Here is a 16,641-nt window from a genome sequence, read left to right on the forward strand (position 1 = left end):
AAGTTAATGTTAGTGTCAAAAAAAAGTCTGAGCAATTTTTTTCATAATACACATTTCCATGAACTCTCTGCAGATCCTGGGAAGGCATCTCCAATACGGCTACTTTCCTGACCTCTTTGCTGTGATATCTTATGAAGACCTTGCTTCATAAGCAGGGTCAAGTTGGTTTGTCCTGTTACTTAAACCTACAAGTAACTTGGGTTGGGCCTTTTGTCTGTCGAACAATGGCCTGCCGTGGCCCTGTTGTCCTGTACTGACCTGTTGTCCGTCTTCCTCCTTCCACTTTCCCTTTGCGGGTCTTCCTCAAGGTTAGTAGGACGAACTTTCCAAAGGCAAATCTGATTTTGTCTGCTTCCCAAAGATTCCTCAGTTCCCGAAGATCAAAGTAAAACCGCCCAGGCCGGGTACCCAGGGCTCTTGTTGCTAGGCCCTTCTATCTATCTACTCACCCATCCCTCCATCCCCCGACAACTGCCTTTATCCATTCCTCCTCTGTGCCCCTGGGGAAATCCTACTCTTTCTTCAGGGATTCATTGGTTCCCAGGCCTTTAATTATAGCACAGTGAGCTAAGCTACCACCTGCAGTGCAGGAACCCCATATCAGAGTATCATTCTAGTCCCGGTTGCTCTGCTTCCAATCCAATTCCTTGCTAAAGCACCTGGGAAAACATTAGAAGACAGGCCAAGTGCCTGGGCCCCTGCCACCCATGTGGGAGCCTGGATGGAGCTCTGGGCTCCTGACTTTGGCCTGGTCCTGGTCCCGGATGTTGTGGCCATCCGGGAAGTATAACAGTACATAGAAACCACCCCCCCCTCCCTTTCCCCATTCCCTTCTTTCTCAATCTGCTTTTCAAATTAGCTAATTGTAAGAAAGGGTTGGCTCCCAAGGCTTTTCCCCTGCTACTTTTTCCTAGTGTACCACATAGGTACTTGGTCTCCTTTCCCATCAGCCTCTTGCCTCTGCTATGCGGGGCTCACACACTGTCTCATTTCTCTCCCACTGGACAGTCAGAGAAAAAAAAATACAACGTGTTCTTTATCCTAGAATCCCCAGCTCCCAGCACAGTGCCCATGTACGGCAGGTACTCAGTAACCATGGAATGAATGATAGGTGACCAGAGTTTGGTGGCCAGAAAGTTACAAGTCAAGATTCCCTGGCCATCCCCAAGGAAAGTCTGTTCTTTGCAGGTTTACTGCAGCAGGTGTGTCAGGTTCAGGGTCAGGTGGCCCAGGAGGGAACTGAACTTACAGCAGCCAAGGTGAAGATAAACAGGTATGTCAGGAATGCTTTAGGAAATGAAGACTGTAGTTTAAATGTCAGAATAAATGCAACTCTGACCTCAAAGAAATAAACAGTATCTTCTTCCTATCCCCCACTTGATCCACTAGATGACCTGGTCCTTGGCGTCCACTGTTTAATTTCCTGGTATTGACCAGAGTTGTGAACTAAACCTTTATGAAATGAATACTTGATTTCTTTATCAAAAGAAAATTCTCACATCATTGAGAAATGATGTTTGTCTGCCAAACAATGACCTAGGCTGAGTTTGGGGATATCAGATTCTTAAACACACTCCTTACCCTCAGGAAGCTCAGAGATGAAGGTGGGGGGGAATCCAAGAGGTGCCAACTTGCTCACTGCTGTGCCAGCAGAACCAGTAGCTGCACCCACAGGAGGGGGCGTCACAAGTCCATTGCATGCCTCAATGCAGTTCCTCTTCCTGCCAAGTCACTCCCTAGTCATGGAAACTTGTACATTTACACTGCATTCCCAAACTCTGACTGCCTGACCGAATTACTGCACTAACGTTTCTGATGACTCCTAGACTTACAATGAGATGACATCCCATAAACCCACCACAACTGAAGACACGTTAAGTCAAAATGCACTGAATCCACCTAACCTACTCATCATCCCACTAAGCCCGAAGCAGAGATGAGACCTGGAGCTACAGCTACCAAGCTGCCCAGCAACACAAAACAGCACTGCATGTCACTAGCTTGGGAAAAAAACAACAATCAAAATCCAAGATCCAAAACCCAGTTTCTACTGGATTCATGTGGCTTCTGTCCCACTGGAAGATCAGAAGGCATAGGTCAAACCTTCAGGTGAGCAGGGTTCACCTGAAACATTGGTCCAAAAGTGGGCTCAGGAAAGGGAAACATGCCTATCTCCCTGTGTCTCCCCAAGATGAGACAGCGGACAATCCCTCGGGTGACTTCAGCCTTGCTTTCCTGAATCCTAAAGTCACAAGATCTCCTTGTACAGAAAAAAAAAAAAAAAAGAGTTGACTTTAAGAGCCTGATAGGCTGAGTTTGGCATGGTAGCGTAGTGGCTAAATCGTCACCCATTTGGTCACTGGTTCTAATCCCGGTTGTTTCACTTCCCATCCAGCTTCCTGCTTGTGGCCTGGGAAGGCAATGGAGGATGGCCCAAAGCCTTGGGACCCTGCACCTGCATGGGAGACCCAAAAGAAGCTCCTGGTTTTAGATCAGCTCCGTTCTGGCCATTATGGTCACTTGGAGAGTGAACCAGCAGATGGAAGATCTTTCTGTCTTTCCTTCTTTCTGTAAATCTGACTTTCCAATAGAAATAAATACATAAATCTTAAAAAAAAAAAAAAAATGGAGCCCAACAGGCAACGTTATCCCAGTGCCAAGGCAGCCTGGAGAGTTCAGTGCCATCACCTGTGCTGACTGTGGGGAGCGGTCCCCAGCGGAGCCTGGATTCTGCAGGGGAGCTTGATAAGATATGAGATAAGATAAGCTTTACAGGCAGCTGTCACACATGTGCCAGTTGCCTCCTGGCTGGGAACACAGATGGGTGGCGATTCTCCCTCCCCAGGGACCGGGCTTCCAGGATGATGTCGCCTGTTACAGAGGCTACACACCCAGGCTGCTCATGTCTTGGACCAAAGTTCAGGCCAGGCTCTCAGCCTCTCTGTGCTGGTGCAGGTGGAAAACTTCATCCTTCCTCCATTGTGCCCCCACTCAGCTTCTGAACCAGCTCCCTCCTAACTCCCTGGGCTGTCAAATCCATTAATGGACGAAGGGAAAAATGGACTTCTGGATGTAGCAGGATGTCTGGCCCAAACCCACATGGCTGAGGGCAGACACCGCTCGGTGACGTTCTCACACACTGGATGACATGGGCCATATCAAAGTGCCAATTGCCGTCTCTCAAACACAGCTACAGCAGCAAATCTTTCTTTCTTTTGTTTAATCTGAATTGCTATTTCCTATGCAAATCCATACCTCAAGCCTCTCTGTAAAAATGGGAAGAGGAGAAACACCTGCCTCTTCAGCCCTGGGAGGATTAGTGCTCAATTTACTCCAAGTCCTTATATGCCAGAATGCAATGAATGCCGTAGGGTAGGAGACTGTTAGCAATGTCTTTTCTAGAAAGAAGATGGGTTCTAAATCGAGCAGATTTTCAGCTTTCATTTTGTACACTGTTCTGATTTTACAATGAACAGCTACTTTAACAAAACAAAGGGGCAGGAATCTGGATTGGTGGTTAAGGCACACATTAAGATGCCTGCATCCTATACTGAAATACCTAGATTCTGTATACAGCTCCACTAACTCATCCCGGCTTCTTGCTAATGTGTACTCTGCAAAGTGGCAGGGAATGGATGGTGTAACTGGATCCCTGCCCTCCACAGGGGAGGCCAGCATGGAGTTTGAGGCTCCTGGCCTCAGCCTGGCCCTGCCCTGGCTGTTGGGGACATTTGGGGAATGAATCCGTAGAAGAAAGTTCACGCTGTCTCATTCTGTGCCCCTTGCCTCTTGAACCAAAATACAGGCATAAATAAGTGAAAAATAAGAAGCTGCATGCATGCATGCCTTTCTATTAGATGTGTAAATGCTACATTTCAAGTCCTGGGGGTCTTTGTGAGCGCCCCTAAACCTCAGACTCCTCCCCACACGAGCATGCACGTGTGCAGGAGTGGGATGCTGGAACCATTGCTTTGTTTACAGTATTTATACACTGTCCCTCCCTTGCCTGTGGTGCCCTGTGCTGTGCTAGACTCAGCAACAGCGATAGCTGCTCCCGCCTGCCCCGTGGCAAGACCTTCCCATGAGGAAAATCACACACACACACACACACACACACACACACACACATCCAGCTAGGGAAGGTAGGCTATTGGCTGAGAGACCAAAGGAAGGCAGCAGTCGCCAGCAGGAAGGGCCACCATGGAGTGCAGGCTCCAGCAACACGCCACCAGTTCCCACCTGCTCCTGCTGGGTCCCACTCATCCTTTGGCTTCACACCACACCCCAGGATTCTGCACCAACACACACCTCCCCACCAGCCCTGCTGAGATCCAGTGAAGGATCAGGACTGGGGAAGGAGCCACCTCCCAGAGAAACAAGGCCTGTCAGTCTCAGGTCAAAGGAGACACGATAGACTTTTTGTAGGTCGGACCCCAGAAACTCTCCTTTGACACACATGGCCAGCCGCAGCCGCAGAGGATTTCGCTGGAGAATCCGGAAGGCAGGCTTGTCTGGGTCAAAGTTGATGCTGTGTGCTGACCCTGAGGGCCGGAGCGCTGCCTGTGACACCGTTTCTATGGGGAAATTTATTTTAAGTCCCAATAACTGACTTGCAAACACGCAGCAGGAACCCAGCCCATTTGTAATTCAGAAACAAGATGTACTGTTTCCTGGTTTAGACTGAAACTTCTATGCAACCAAAATCATGTACTAGGTAGGCCAGAGCTTTGCCCTTTATAGATGCCCAATAAATGTTTAATGATGACAATAATGACACCTTGTATCTAGGGTACAGACAGTTCTTGGGGCCCTGTGGCTTCCCGTTTGACCCACACACTCTCCCCTGCTGTGCCAGGGCCTGGAGACACTTTGTCCCCAGCAGAAGCTCAGGGATTGGCCCCTAGAGGACAAGGGCTCCTCCTCTCTCCTACCTGTTTGCTAGCTGCTGCTCGAAGTCCCCACACTGCCGCAGGAGCTCTCCACAGGTGGCGATTATTCTAAACAAAACAGAAAGCACTTCAAGTTCAAGTAGTCAGCAGTACCAACATTTGCAGGACAAACACATAGGCTCATTCATAAAAAATTTTAATTATTTGCTCCTTTTGGTGATGCTATGTTCTGGGAAAGTGGTTAGTACCTGCAATGGCTCCTTTGCTAGGAACAAATGTAAAAGGTAAACTCCTGACTTCTGTTAGGAGTTAGCTAACTATGTTAGCCTCTGTTAGCTAACTGTGGCCTCCAATAAGTCCTAATTTCCAAAATACTGGGTGCTCTCTTTAAAAAAGGGGGGGTTGGTAGATCGAGGACTAGCTGCCTGCTGTTGGCAGTGTCTGTCCAACCACTTTGATACCAGTCTTTCCCTCTGTTCACACCAAAGGCAGATGGAGGTTAATTCACTTGTTTCTCAGAGCAACATATCTGTATTTAATAATCCTTTAATTATCAAGTGAATTTTATGCCAGGCTCTGAATTCCAGCTCCTGAGTCCTTCAACGCCAAAGTCATAATGTCGGGACAAATCGAAGGATTAAAAACATCTCAGGTCTGGTTAACTTTTAACTTTTCTCTCATCACCAGGGTATCTAGGCATTCCATCATACGAAAGCTTTTATGAGAAGGGAAAAATATTCCACTTGCTCCAGGTACAACTGGACAAACTTGTATGTGATGTTTTCCAAGAATAAATGCTGGTACAGCTGGGTTGGGGGGGGGCAAGCATGCAGAATGCTGGATTTGTCAGAACAAGGCAAGGCCAGAACAGAGTCCACAAACTGACAACCCAGAATGGCGCTGGATGGCCATGCACCTGCCCTGAAGGCCGCCAGTGGCTCTGCATCTATGCTGGCCAATTGCACTGAAAATAGCTCGTGTCATGAGTAGCTCTGCGCCTGTCATCTAGGCCAGGGGTGAGGCAGGAAGGTACCCGGCAGAGAGCAGCCCAACTTTCTAACGTCCATCCTTAAAGCATGGCTTTAAGGGAGGGGAGACTGTGCATTGCTTTCCGTGTGGTTGTCCATGGCCCGGGAAGTGGGGAGAAGTGCAGGACAAGAGAGAAGGCACGTCCACTCTACTGGAGATCTCAGAGGCCAACCCCTGCAGAGCTAATATTTTAGGCAACATTTGGAAAATTGGATGATGCAGAATATGGTTTTTGAATATGTTTGGCAATGAATCCAAAATGTCCTTCATGCCAGAATCAGACAAAAGATGTCGGAAGGTCCCAACCCAGCAGTCTGCACACCACACGGCATTCGTTGTCAAGGATCAAACCTTTTCAGGTCACTGCCAACCACACTCCTCCGGGGCCTGGGGTAAGGCTGTCTCCTGGGTGTGGCACACAGGTCACAAGGGAAACCCCACAGTATGGTCAGGACGACCAGTTGTGAAGGTCATCCGAGTGCCTCCCGCTGCAGCCTTGCCTGTTTCCAGGCCTAGTAGTAGTGCCTCACCATTTGGTGCCACTGTCCTTAGAGCCAACAGGGGGGCATTTTCTCAAATGTCAGCTCTGAGTTATTTTAGGCCTGCAAAAACCTTAGGCTAGGGCTAGTGTTGTGGCATAGTAAGATAAGCCTTTACCTGCAGTGCTGGCATCCTGTATGGGCAGCTGGTTTGAGTTCCAGCTGCTCTACTTCTGACCCAACTCCTTGTCAATAGCCTGGGAAAGCAGCAAAAACATGGCCCAACTCTTAAAGTCCCTGAACCCACTTGAGAGACTTATTAGAAACTCCAGGCTCCTGGTTTTTGACTGGCCCAACTCTGCCTCCAATTCTGGTTTCTTGCTGGCACACACACAGGTGATGGGACAGGTGATGGCTCAAGTACTCGGGTTTCTGCCACCCACGGGGGAGACCCTGATGCAGTCCTGGTTGCCCGACTCAGGTCTGACCCAGATCCGGCTGTCGCAGGCATGTGAAGAGTTCACCAGAGAACAGAACGTCTCTGTCTTTTTCTCTCCACCTTTCTAACAAAGTAAAAATTAGCAAATTTTAAAAGGCATTGTAAGGAAAAAAAGCACTCCCGACCAACATGTTTATCTGCTTCATGTACCACTTACATATGTTTATGCTTGCTGCCCCAGACACACACTCATACTGTAACACCAACTTCACCTGATGGAGTTCTGGAAGGCCGTCCAATCTTCCTGAAAAAAGGCGTTGGGGGGTGTGTCATCCAGCTTGCACTTCTTCCGTATGGACTGGAGAGCGCTGGTGAAATCAGACACATACCTGCAGGCAAGGGGAGAGCAACAGAGAGAATGTCACTGCCTGCTTGCGCTCAGGACACCAGGCACCATGCAACCTGCACAGCCTGCCAATGGCCTGGACACCTTTGGGGGCAGGAGACTGGGGGAGGGACGCTCCCACAGAAGGCTGAGACGGCGCTCCACCCACGGACGAGCTTCCCCATGAGGCCAGACCGTCTCAATGGCCCAACACAGCAGCTTAGAGACACACTCAAGATCCGGGGGGAGCGAGAGGCAGTGGACAGCCCCAGGCTGACTCTGGTGACCCACCACGAGGGAAGATGCTGGCACACTCCTCCAACCCAAAAGAACGAACAAATGCACTTCTGCGGAAGCAGGTTTGGAGAACTGTTGGAAAACATCATGGAGCCACTGCAGAAAGTAGATGTGACCTTGGGGACAGATGAGGTGAGGGTTGGAGGAGGGAGGACACAAGACATGTTGCTGATGCCCCAGGACTCAGCAGCATCCTGATGGACAGAATGGAGACCCAACAGCCAGGGCAGAGAGATTCAAGTTTCGTGGTTGGCAAGAGCACAGGAACCCAGAAGTGGACACAAAACCTACAGACCCTACCGTGGAGCCGCTGCTGTCTGCTCCTTCACAGTACCCAACACACTCACAACACCAAGCGTGAGTCTGTGTAAAGCTTAGCGCTGCTGCTGCAGGCTCTCCCGTCTGTGAGAACAGGCACTGTGCCTCTGGAGGTCCGACTTAGAGCCCCAGAAACCAGCACAGCACTGGGCATGAGGCATCCAGGAAACAGCTCCTGGGGAATCCCAGACTGGCACTGCAGCTGCGGGAAAGGCCCTCGGTGCCAGGGCCTCGGCTTCCTCATCTTTAAAACAGATGCGGGGGTGGAAGGGGTGGGCAGCATCTCGCCTTGGTGATTAAGATGCTGGTGAAGATGCCTGCATGCCACACCACAGGTCGTGCCTTTAACTCCAGCTCCTGAATTCCGTTTCCTGCTCAAGCAGACACCAAGAAAACAATGACGATGGCTCAAGTAGCTGGGTTCCTGCTGCCCATGCAGGAGGACCTGGATTGAGTTCCCAGCTCCTGACCAAGACCTCGGCCAGTGCCGGCCGTCACAGCACGTGCAGCATGAATCACAGATGGGAGTATTCACTTGCACTCTTTTCCTTGTCTCTCAAATAAAAATTTTAAAATGGATTTAATAATGCTTCTCTATTGCCTGACGGCACCGTTGTGAAGTTAAATAAATGGCAGAGTAGGGCAAAATTAAGCAACAGAAAAAAGTTGACATGCACTGGTGTTATTTTTAAGGATGTAAACTTCTTGGAACATGAGCGCATACGTGCACGTGTTCAGGACAGTGTGGTGCGGACAGGGACCAGAAGGCCCCATGACAACAGGTGAATCATGGGAGGCCTTTCCCCTCCTCCTCCATAAGCCACCAGCTCCTAGACAGCAAAGTGTGAAAGGCAAGCTGCTATGGCGGCCCCGACAGAGACACCCTGCTACCACCACACTGTAAAGCCCCTTACCTGTTATCCCCGTGTTGGCTGCAGGGCAAAGGGGTTTTGCTCCTTCATTAGCCCCATTTTCTGTTCCATCCCTTCCCCTTGCCTTCCGTAGCACATTTCCTCAAGCCCTCCTCATCACTCATCAATGTTCCACTTGAACTCTGCTCAAGGCAGCTTCACACTGTTCTGCCTGAAATCTGTCCTAAACATTAACTACTGTGGTAACTTCAAAACCTTCCCTTCCAGAGAAGGTGACCCAATTCATCAGTACCATCTGAACTACGCTAACTGAGGGAGAGACCTTTAAGAGCCCCAGCCCTCACTTCTCACGGTGGAAGGTCAGGAGCTTTGGCAGTGACCGAGAGCACTAGGGACAAGGGCGCTCCGTGTTCAGAGGGACACCCGCGGTATATCCGACCAACAAGCACTCCCTAAATTTACCACAGCAAACAGCACTCGGCTCAGCAGAAGGCAGCTCCAAGGGCTCCAGGCAGCTTCGCTGTCAGAGGCCACCAAGGACGGCTCTGGGGTTTGCCCACCAGCTAGAGACAGTGGGTATCAACCGCCGGGGGACCCCACAGCTCCATCGCACGGGTCAGAGAGGCCAGCCTCATGAGGTTGCCTCTTTTTTCTAACTAAATGTCATTTCTATTTTTCCCTTCTTTCCTTTTTTCTTTCAATTAAGGTCTAATTAATACAGAGTACAACTCTTAATATATTTCTGGGGTTATACATCGTCACGACCTAAGTACATTTTCATCATCCCAAAAAAGACACCTCATATCCTTAGCAACCATCCCCAATCTCCTCTAAAGTCCCTCAGCCACAGGAAACCACAAATCTATTTTTTTCTCTCTAATTTACCTGTTCTGGGCATCGCATACAGATGGACTCTCAGAACATGTGGTCTACACTGCTTTCCTATTTTCCATTCTTAATTACATAAAAATATGAATTTGCATATATATATTTTAAAAAGATTTATCTATTTGAAAGGCAGTTACGGAGAGAGATGACCTGCTGGTCCACTCCCCAAATGGCCGCAATAGGCAGAGCTGAGCCGGGGTGAAGCCAGCAGCCAGGAGCTTCATCTGGGCACTGCCATCCTGCCACAAGGTGCCAAGGATCCAAGTCCCTGGCTGTCTTCCACTGCTTTTCCCCAGTTACAAATGGGGAGCTAGATTCGAAGTAGAGCAGCCAGGACACAAACCAGCGCACCTACGGGATGCTGGTGGTGCAGGTCGTGGCTTAACTTGCTACGTCACAATGCCGGTCCCTATGTTCCTTCTTTAAACATTTCCAAATAACAAAGAGGGCAGGCCCTGTGCATTAAGTTCAGCTGCTGTGGAGTGCCCGCCTCCCCTACTGGAGCAGCAGTTGTAGTAGCTGCTGTCTCCCACTTCGGAACCAGCTTCCTACTCACACACCTGGCAGGAGGCAGGTGACAGCCCAAGTATTTGAGTTCCTGCCACCCACAAGTGAGACCCAGAGGGAGCTCTGAGGTCTCGGCTTTGGCCTGGCCTCACCCTGGCTACTGCAACCATTTGGGGAGTGGACCAGTAGTAGATGGACGATCTCTCTCTCTCTGTCTTTCAAATAATATTTTAAAAGATAGTGCAGGCTGGATCCGGTGCAATAGCCTAGTGGCTAAAGCCCTCGCTTTGCACATGCCAAGATCTTACGTGGACACTGGTTTTAATACTGGCTATTCCACTTCCCATCCAGCTCCCTGCTTGTGGCCTGGGAAAGCAGTTGAGAACAGCCCAAAGCCTTGGGACCCTGCGCCTGCATGTGGGAGATCTGGAAGAAGCTCCTGGCTCCTGGCTTCAGATCAGCTCAGCTCTGGCCATTGTGGCCACTTGGGGAGTGAACCATCGGACAGAAGATCTTCCTTTCTGTCTCTCCTCCTCTTTTTTCCAATAAAAATAAATCTTTAAAAAAGGAAAAGAAACAAGATAATAATAAGGCTAGAACAACTTTCCAAAAAAAAAAAAAAAATAATAAGTAAAAGCTATGATCACGGTCCCTCTCCGTGTCCCTCCAAAACACCATTGCTCAGCAAACTTCTGTTACAGGCCTAGTGCCGACTATGTGTAAACACTTTTGGCTTTTCCAGTCACCAGGTCTTTGTCCCAACTACTTCACTCAGCCCTCTTAGTGAAATGAAGTTCAAGGGCAGAGGTAAGTGAACAGGTGTGGCAGTGTTCCAGGCAAACTTTATTTACAGGGCCAGATGGCAGCCAGGTTGGACTCCTGAGCCGCAGACGGCCCACCTCTGTCCTGGAGGGATCTATGATGCTTTTTACAGTATTAAAAAAAAAAAAAAAAAACCTTACATCAGGGCTTAGCACTGCCAATTTATTTTTTGGTAAATAAAGTGAGACTGGAACACAGCCACACCTGTGGATTTATGGACTGTCTCAAGGGCAGCGCACATCCTAAGGCCCATGAGGCTAAATACCCAACACCTGCCCTTTGTGGGGCAAGTTTACCAAACCAACTACAGGAATGTGTTAGATCCTCTATGACTCCGCACCTTGCTCTTGTTGCCCATGCATTTCTGAGATCGGCACTGACAAGTGTCCATGTGACTGATATTAACTGTTGCATACAGCTCCCTTGTATGACTCTATCACGGCGTTTGGCCTCTGCCTAAGGGATGGGCATTTTGCTGCACCAGACATTTTAAGTAAGAACGGCTTCTTGGGTCGGGCATGAGTGTTTTTACAGGGTTCACAGCAAGAATACAGCACACATACATGTTTAATGGGGACAATCCCTGCCCTCCCAGGGAACCAGCCCCATCCCCACACCCCCTCTTACTTGGCAAAGAGGGATTTCAAGGCTGTCAGCAAGCCACACGTCCCCAGGCCATTGGTGAATCCGGCGCACCGGTCAGTGGCGGCAGAGGCCAGACCAAAGAGCTTGCCCACCGAGTGGCTCAGCTCCTGCACGCAGTCAATCACTTCTCCATGTTCCTGGTGAACCAGAACAATCAGAGACCACATCAGCCTTGAAAATCCCCGGAGAGGCAGCATTAAGATGGGGAGGTGTTGGGGTTGGGGAGAAGGAACGCCAAGACCCTTCTTGGGGTTCCCATCACAGGACAGGGACATCAGGAACACAGGCCCTAACTCTCCCAGTTCTTTTAGAGTGTGACTCATGGAAAGATAGTCATGGTCAATATGGCAGAAAGATAGGATCAGAAGCCCAGTTCATTCTTTCATTTTTCTTTTCCTTCCTATTTGCCTGTGATCATTAGAATGGTCCCCTGCTCTCTCTATCTCTGGCTCCCAGGCTAGGACTCTAATTCTCCATATCAGACACCCTTCTAAAAGAATGCAGAGGGCCCCACACAATGGTCTAGTGGTCAAATCCTCACCTTACATGCCCAGGATCCCATACAGGCACTGGTTCCTGTACCGGCTGCTCCACTTCCCTTCCAGCTCCCAGCTTGTGGCCTGGGAAGGCAGTCAAGGACGGCCCAAGGTCTTGGGGCCCTGAACTCAAGTGGGAGACTCAGAGGAGGCTCCTGACTCCTGGCTCAGGATAGGCTCATCCCTGGCCATAGCAGCCACTTGGGGAGTAAACCAATGCATAGATCTTTCTCTTTGTCTCTCCTTCTCTCTGTAAATCTGACTTTCCAATAAAAATAAATCTTACAAAAAAAAAAAAAAAGAATTCAGAAAAAGGAAAATGTTTCCTTCAGGGGCCTGAGCATAACTGAAGTGGAACTGAGTTTCTAGGTATATCCCTAGAAAACAGGGAAACGGCAAGAAGCAACAGAGTTGAACTAACGAGGATCAAGCCTGGGACATCAACTCAACACTGGACAACCTCCGGTGACTTGAAAACAAAACAGGATTTGAAATGAAAATGGCCGAGATTCCCTTGGCTGGTGCCCACACATAGTGAATCTGCCCTACAGCATTGTCCATGAATGCTAAGCTTTTGAGCCCATTTGCATAGCTTCCTCAAACAAAAGCACATTTACACACACACACACACACACACACACACACACAATCAGGGAGATACACAATTTGTTCCCTGTGGCCCCCCTGTCCCGCCAAGATTTGCTTCTCGTTTATTTTGCTGTTGGGGGTTTTAGATAGAAAACAGGTAGCACCCCGCCCCGCCCCCATGGCCATCCCCCACCCTGACCCCCTGCCAGGACTGGGCAAGGGCCTGGCACATATACAGAACGCTGCCTTAAGAGTACTGGGGGTCCCGGGGGCTCGGTGAGTTACCAAAGGCACAGCGCTGATCTGGACCAGCAGGTGTTTCTCCTCCAGGCTGCCATACTTGAGCTGGTATGGCTTGTACGGCCCGTACACAGCCTCCACCAGCTCCACCACCTTCACCACACTGTGCTCCTCTTCAGGCGATCGGAAATGAAAAAACAACCATGAACAACGAATCTGGAAAGAACTGCTGGAAAGCCACAAGAGAGACGGGCTGTTCTGGAACTTTTCCTCTTCCGTCCTTGGGGGTGACTACATCTTACTAATCTGCCAGAAGCTCTGTCAATGCCCTCTTAATCCCATATCCCATCAAACTTAGGAAGTCCCCTCATACAGTGGCTCTCAGCAGCGTCAGGAGCAAAAGAACTACTATGGAGAGAAGCACTCTGTCAGGAGAGCATTTTCCACTTCCTGTGTTCCTGGGCACTCACAACATCACATACACTAGGTATTCCAGAAATTCCTAAGGTCAGCTCCATGAAAAACTGAAAACATTCATGTCAACAGTGTAAATGTTCTATGATATAACAATTCAACTTCCAAGATTATCCCAGAGAGAACAATGAAGATGAAGAGGAATATCCTGGAAACCTGGGACCCGGCACCAGCATGGGAGATCAGGAAGAAGCTCCTGGCTCCTGGCCTTGAATCGACTCAGCTCTGGCCGTTGCAGCCATTGCAGCCATTTGGGGAGTGAACCAGTGGATGGAAAATCTTTCTGTTTCCTCTCCCTATAACTCCACCTTAAAAATAGTAAATAAATAAATCTTTTTTTTTTTAAGAAAAAAGCCTAGTAAAACATCTGACGGTATAAGAAAATATTATTATGAGCAAAAACAAATACAAAACTGTATACAACTAATATCTTAAATATTTGATATATTTAATCTGTATAATTCTATATAAATATATAACAGGGCCTCGGCCAGGTCTCCTAGAGGCTAAAGTCTTCGCCTTGAATGCGTCAGGATCCCATATGGGTGCCGGTTCTAATCCCGGAAGCTCCACTTCCCATCCAGCTCCCTGCTTGTAGCCTGGAAAGCAGTCGAGGACAACCCAAAGCCTTGAGATCCTGCACCCGTGTGGGAGACCTGGGAGAGGCTCCTGGCTCCTGGATTCAGATTAGCACAGCACCGGCCATTGCGCTCACTTGGGGAGTAAATCATTGGATGGAAGATCTTCCTCTCTGTCTCTCCTCCTCTCTGTATATCTGACTTTCAAATAAAAAATAAATGAATCTTTTTTCAAAAAATAATACATATAAATATATAACAACCATTATATTATTTGCTTACTGTATGCTCCTTATATGCTTATGTCATGGATATTCGTGCATGTGAACAAATGTGTATTATATCTGAATTACTGGGAGGAAACAGCAGAATGCTGCCAGTCACTCTTTCTGAGTAATGAATTAAAGATCATTTTTATTGTTTTTTAAATTTCCATGTATATTATTAACTTAAAAAAAAAAAAGACCTCTTGGGAGAACCTCAGCAGGAATCACCAGAGGTAGAGACACACATGGCCGACTGTCACATCCGCCCGGCTCGCTCCCTGCAGCATCCATCCCTCTGGCGGGAACGCACCTGCTGCTCACCCTGCCTGCAGCCCACCCTGCTCGAGCGTCCACGCCCCTGAGCCACATGGACAACAGCACCAGAGGGCCCTGGTAAGCTACCCACATGCTCCGTGCCTCTCCCACAGCTGAGGTCTGACCGGTGAGTGTGCCAACGACTCCTATGAATCACTGGGAACCCGAACAATAAACACCCTCCCTGGAATGTATGAGGTAATTAAACACAGATGTAATTAAAGAGAGTAACTATTAAAGAAACCAAGTGAGCGACACACGGCAGCCACAAACAGAACAAGGCCTTCCTGGGGTGATTTCCTGATTTGACAGCGTCACGAAGTCCGAGTTATTTAACAATTTATGGTGCTTTTGACACGGATGGAAAACAGCTCAGGAAAAAAAAAAAAAACGTAACACAGCAGGCACTGTTTACCCACAGGGGACTAAGGAGTGCTGTGCCCTCCACTGGCCCCTGGGAAAGCCTGTGCTTCCCCAGCCACCATGCATCCTCACCAGGGTTGCCTTAATCCAGAAAGCTCCGCTGTCCCTTCAGAAGGCACCTCCAACCCAGCTCTTCCCTTTCCTTTGCAGGGTGAATTTCCTGAGGTTTTACCCCCAAAGGAATGAAACGCTCCCTCGCAGCATGGCCTGCTGCCTGCTCCTGGCCACTTACGGCCTCTTGCCCCATGATGAGGCCTCCCTCACCTTCTAACTGCCCTGGCACCACCAGGAGTGCCCATCACATACCCGGACCAGGCAGTAGCACCCACTGGCACGAGGCTAGGCAAGTATATGCACCACCTATCTGCCAAGGGCAGTGTTTTGATGCAAAACACCCATGCCCTCCCATTTCTGTGAATTTAATCTGCTGAAGCACAAATAAGCCCCGGCCCAGCCAGAGAGGGAGAAGCGAAAGGCAGAACACTTACTTGAGTCAGGGAACAGGGCCATCTCTAGCCCCTTGGCGAAGTGGGCGGTGGTGTCGTAGAACTCCAGCAGTTTGGTGAGCTCCAGCTCAGGCCCGGCCCTCTCCACCGCCGAGCTGAGGCACATGGGCAGGGAGGGCACCAGGGCCCCCAGGGTCTGGGTCAGCAACACCGTCACCACCTCGTGGGGATTCTTGAAAACCTGTGGTCGGGCAGAGGCACGTGGCGAAAACAAACATGCTCCGGAAGTGAACCCCAGAACTGGCCCAGACCCACGAGCCACGCCCCTGGTGCCTCACTATTGTCAAATCCACAGAATGCTGTCAAGGTCACCACAAAAAGACGAGAGAGAGGACCCTGAAGGTGAAGAAGGAACGCGGGGAATAAAATGGGATGAGGAGGAACAATTGAATGAACTGGGGCCGGAAGGATCTCCAAGCGAGTTTGCAGGTGGCCTGTAAATACCTCTCCCATAGACCCAGACGCTCAGTGGAGATGGATTTCTCAGCTCATCCAATGGTTTTGTTTGTTTTTTCTTTTTTTAGATTTATTTATCTTTATTGGAAAGTCAAATTTACAGACAGAAGGAGAGAAAGAGGAAGATCTTTCATCCACTAATTCACTCCCCAAGTGGCCGCAACAGCTGGAACTGAGTAGATCCAAAGCCAGGAGCCAGGAATTTCTTCCAGGTGTTTCACGTGGCTTTGGGCCATCCTCTAATGTTTTCCCAGGCCACAAGCAGGGAGCTGGATGGGAAGCGGGGCTGCCGGGATTAGAACTGGTGCCTGTATGGGATCCTAGTGCTTGCAAAGCAGTGATTTACAAATTGAGCTATCGCTCCAGGCCCATGGGATTCCCAGTGCTGATTAAATACTTTTAAAAGAAATTGCAATCTAACCTGTATCTGTGCAATCATGAAATGAGATATAAGAGCTGCTCTTAGGTAACTCTAAGGTCAAACAAGATACATGTTTTAAAACTATAAAATAACCTTCAACACTGTATTAGAAATACCTTGAGACAAATGAAAATGAAAACACAACATATAAAAGCTTACACAACGAACTTAAAGCAATGCTAAGAGACATTTACAGCTATAAATGCATACAGTTAAAAAAAAAAAAAAGGTGCCCATCTGTCACCTCAGCGTGCCTGGGCCTGAGTCC

At 49.0% G+C, this 16,641-nt stretch overlaps 1 protein-coding gene across 2 annotated transcripts in view; it reads right to left on the bottom strand.

Moving 5' to 3' along the window:
• COG7 (component of oligomeric golgi complex 7) overlaps positions 1-16,641 on the bottom strand; it is a 51,303-nt gene that overhangs the window by 17,056 nt on the left and 17,606 nt on the right. For both annotated transcript variants that reach the window (XM_004586816.2, XM_058681116.1), the window contains exons 7-11: positions 15,479-15,677; positions 12,980-13,107; positions 11,553-11,707; positions 7,109-7,225; positions 4,932-4,997 (exon numbers count right to left, since the gene is read on the bottom strand). In XM_004586816.2, coding sequence (XP_004586873.2) covers positions 4,932-4,997; positions 7,109-7,225; positions 11,553-11,707; positions 12,980-13,107; positions 15,479-15,677 — 665 coding nt within the window. The remainder of the gene's footprint in view (positions 1-4,931; positions 4,998-7,108; positions 7,226-11,552; positions 11,708-12,979; positions 13,108-15,478; positions 15,678-16,641) is intronic.

Source organism: Ochotona princeps, chromosome 24 (genome assembly GCF_030435755.1).
Source record: "Ochotona princeps isolate mOchPri1 chromosome 24, mOchPri1.hap1, whole genome shotgun sequence".
Classification (NCBI taxonomy): Eukaryota; Metazoa; Chordata; class Mammalia; order Lagomorpha; family Ochotonidae; genus Ochotona; species Ochotona princeps.